The sequence below is a fragment of the Pinus tabuliformis genome, chromosome 2_2 (genome assembly GCF_031772625.1).
Source record: "Pinus tabuliformis cultivar Carrire ecotype Pingquan chromosome 2_2, CPIR1, whole genome shotgun sequence".
Lineage (NCBI taxonomy): Eukaryota > Viridiplantae > Streptophyta > Pinopsida > Pinales > Pinaceae > Pinus > Pinus tabuliformis.
In genome coordinates this window covers 467,273,092-467,274,812 of record NC_142300.1, presented here as the reverse complement: position 1 = coordinate 467,274,812, position 1,721 = coordinate 467,273,092, and the positions used below count along the sequence as shown (strand labels likewise).

General features: G+C 33.4%; 1 protein-coding gene across 1 annotated transcript; it reads left to right on the top strand.

The window, feature by feature from the left end:
* The first annotated feature begins 858 nt into the window (after positions 1–858).
* LOC149193342 (sorbitol dehydrogenase-like) lies at positions 859–1,287 on the top strand. Its single transcript, XM_089406583.1, has 2 exons — positions 859–974; positions 1,095–1,287. Exons 1-2 carry the CDS (start codon positions 874–876, stop codon positions 1,285–1,287), a joined length of 294 nt encoding a protein of 97 aa, XP_089262709.1. The 5' UTR covers positions 859–873.
* The last annotated feature ends 434 nt before the right edge of the window (positions 1,288–1,721 follow it).

Below are 1,721 nucleotides of genomic sequence, written 5' to 3'. Positions count from 1 at the left end.
GAAAAATATCAAATCCCTAACTATTGCAAACCTTTCCTATTTTTCTTCTTAATCTAAACATGTTTTCACTGGGAGAAACTTGATCCATATCAATACATGATACATGATAGGTCAAGAGTTAAAATATATTTATGCTAATTTACCATTTAGGATTAAGATTAGTGTAGTAGCTTAGCTAGTAGCTAAAAATGAACTCCTGATGTTTGGTTAAGTTAGGAAAACTTATATAGATATTCATCTTATTTTCTTGAAGTCATCTTTTTAGTTTGACACGATATCTATCTACTTATTGATGTATATTGATAGTTCATACTGTTCATAAGTTCATACATATGACAATTTGATAATTGTTTGATTTTTAATTGCAAATTGTTCATCCTGCATATTTATGTTTCAAGTTGCCAAATAATGTAACTCTAGAGGAAGGCACCATATATGAACTACTCAGTGTTGTGGTTCATGCTTTTTTCTATGCTTCTATAGGCCCTGAGACAAATGTCTTAGTAATGGGGGTAGGTCCTATCAGCCTTGTCACCGTGCTATTTGCACGTGCATTTGGAGCTCCACGAATTATTATTGCTAATGTAGATGAAGAGCGTCTATCAATGACTAAAAATGTTGGCTCCGATGAATGTATCACAGTCTCTAGAGACTCTCAGGTATAATCTTGATAATGCCATTACTTGTATTCACTTTTGTATGTTGCTTTATTGGTGAATAGTATCATGTATGGGATAATTTCCTACCAAATTCATTTTGTTACTGATTGGGATGATGATATTTTAGGATATTGATGAAGAAGTGACCCACATAAAAAATTCTATGGGTGGAAACATAGATGTAACTTTTGATTGTGTTGGTTTTGCTAAAACCATGTCAACGACTCTAAAGGCTACGTTTGTTGGCGGTAAGGTATGCCTTGTGGGAATGGGCCATAATGAGATGACTGTGCCACTCACTCTAGCTGTTGCCAGGTATGGTCTTCTCATATCCAATATTCCACATTCAATATTTATTTTCTGAAGCATATCAAGAGTATATTTTTCTGTTTCATTTTAGGGAAGTAATTATGCTCATGTTGATTCTGCTTGTAGGGAGGTGTATATTTTTGGTGTTTTCCTCTGCATGAACACTTGGCCTTTATGCTTGGAATTTTTAAGGAGTGGAAAAGTGGATGTTAAACCCTTGATCACCCATTGGTTTGGCTTCTATCAGAAGGAAGTGGAAGAAGCTTTTGAGACTAGTGTTGATGGGAGGAATGCAACCAAAGTCATGTTTAATCTTTGAGCAGAATCTGGTGTAGAGAACCTGGATAGGAATGTCTATATATGGTGTAATGTTATTTGGAATGTTTATAAGTGGTATAATATTTTCTGTGGTAGTTTTCACTTTTTACAATGTTAATGGAGTTTTGAGGTAGTCAGGGTAAATATGGAGCTGTGCATTTTATTGCACATTACTATATGATATGAATAAGTATACGTATGTTCTGAAATTGATAAATATAAATATTTTCTGAAATTATTTGTCACTATGGAGCTCTTTGAAACAACTATGACATGGTGACACATTTATATATGACCGATTTAGCATTTTTCTTGGTGCTAATTCTTACTTATGAAATTTGTTTCTAGGATTTTACCATCAGACATTTGCATGAAAGGTGATTCTAACAAAATTAATTTTGACATTTATCAACTAGGTAACATTCATGTTGTATC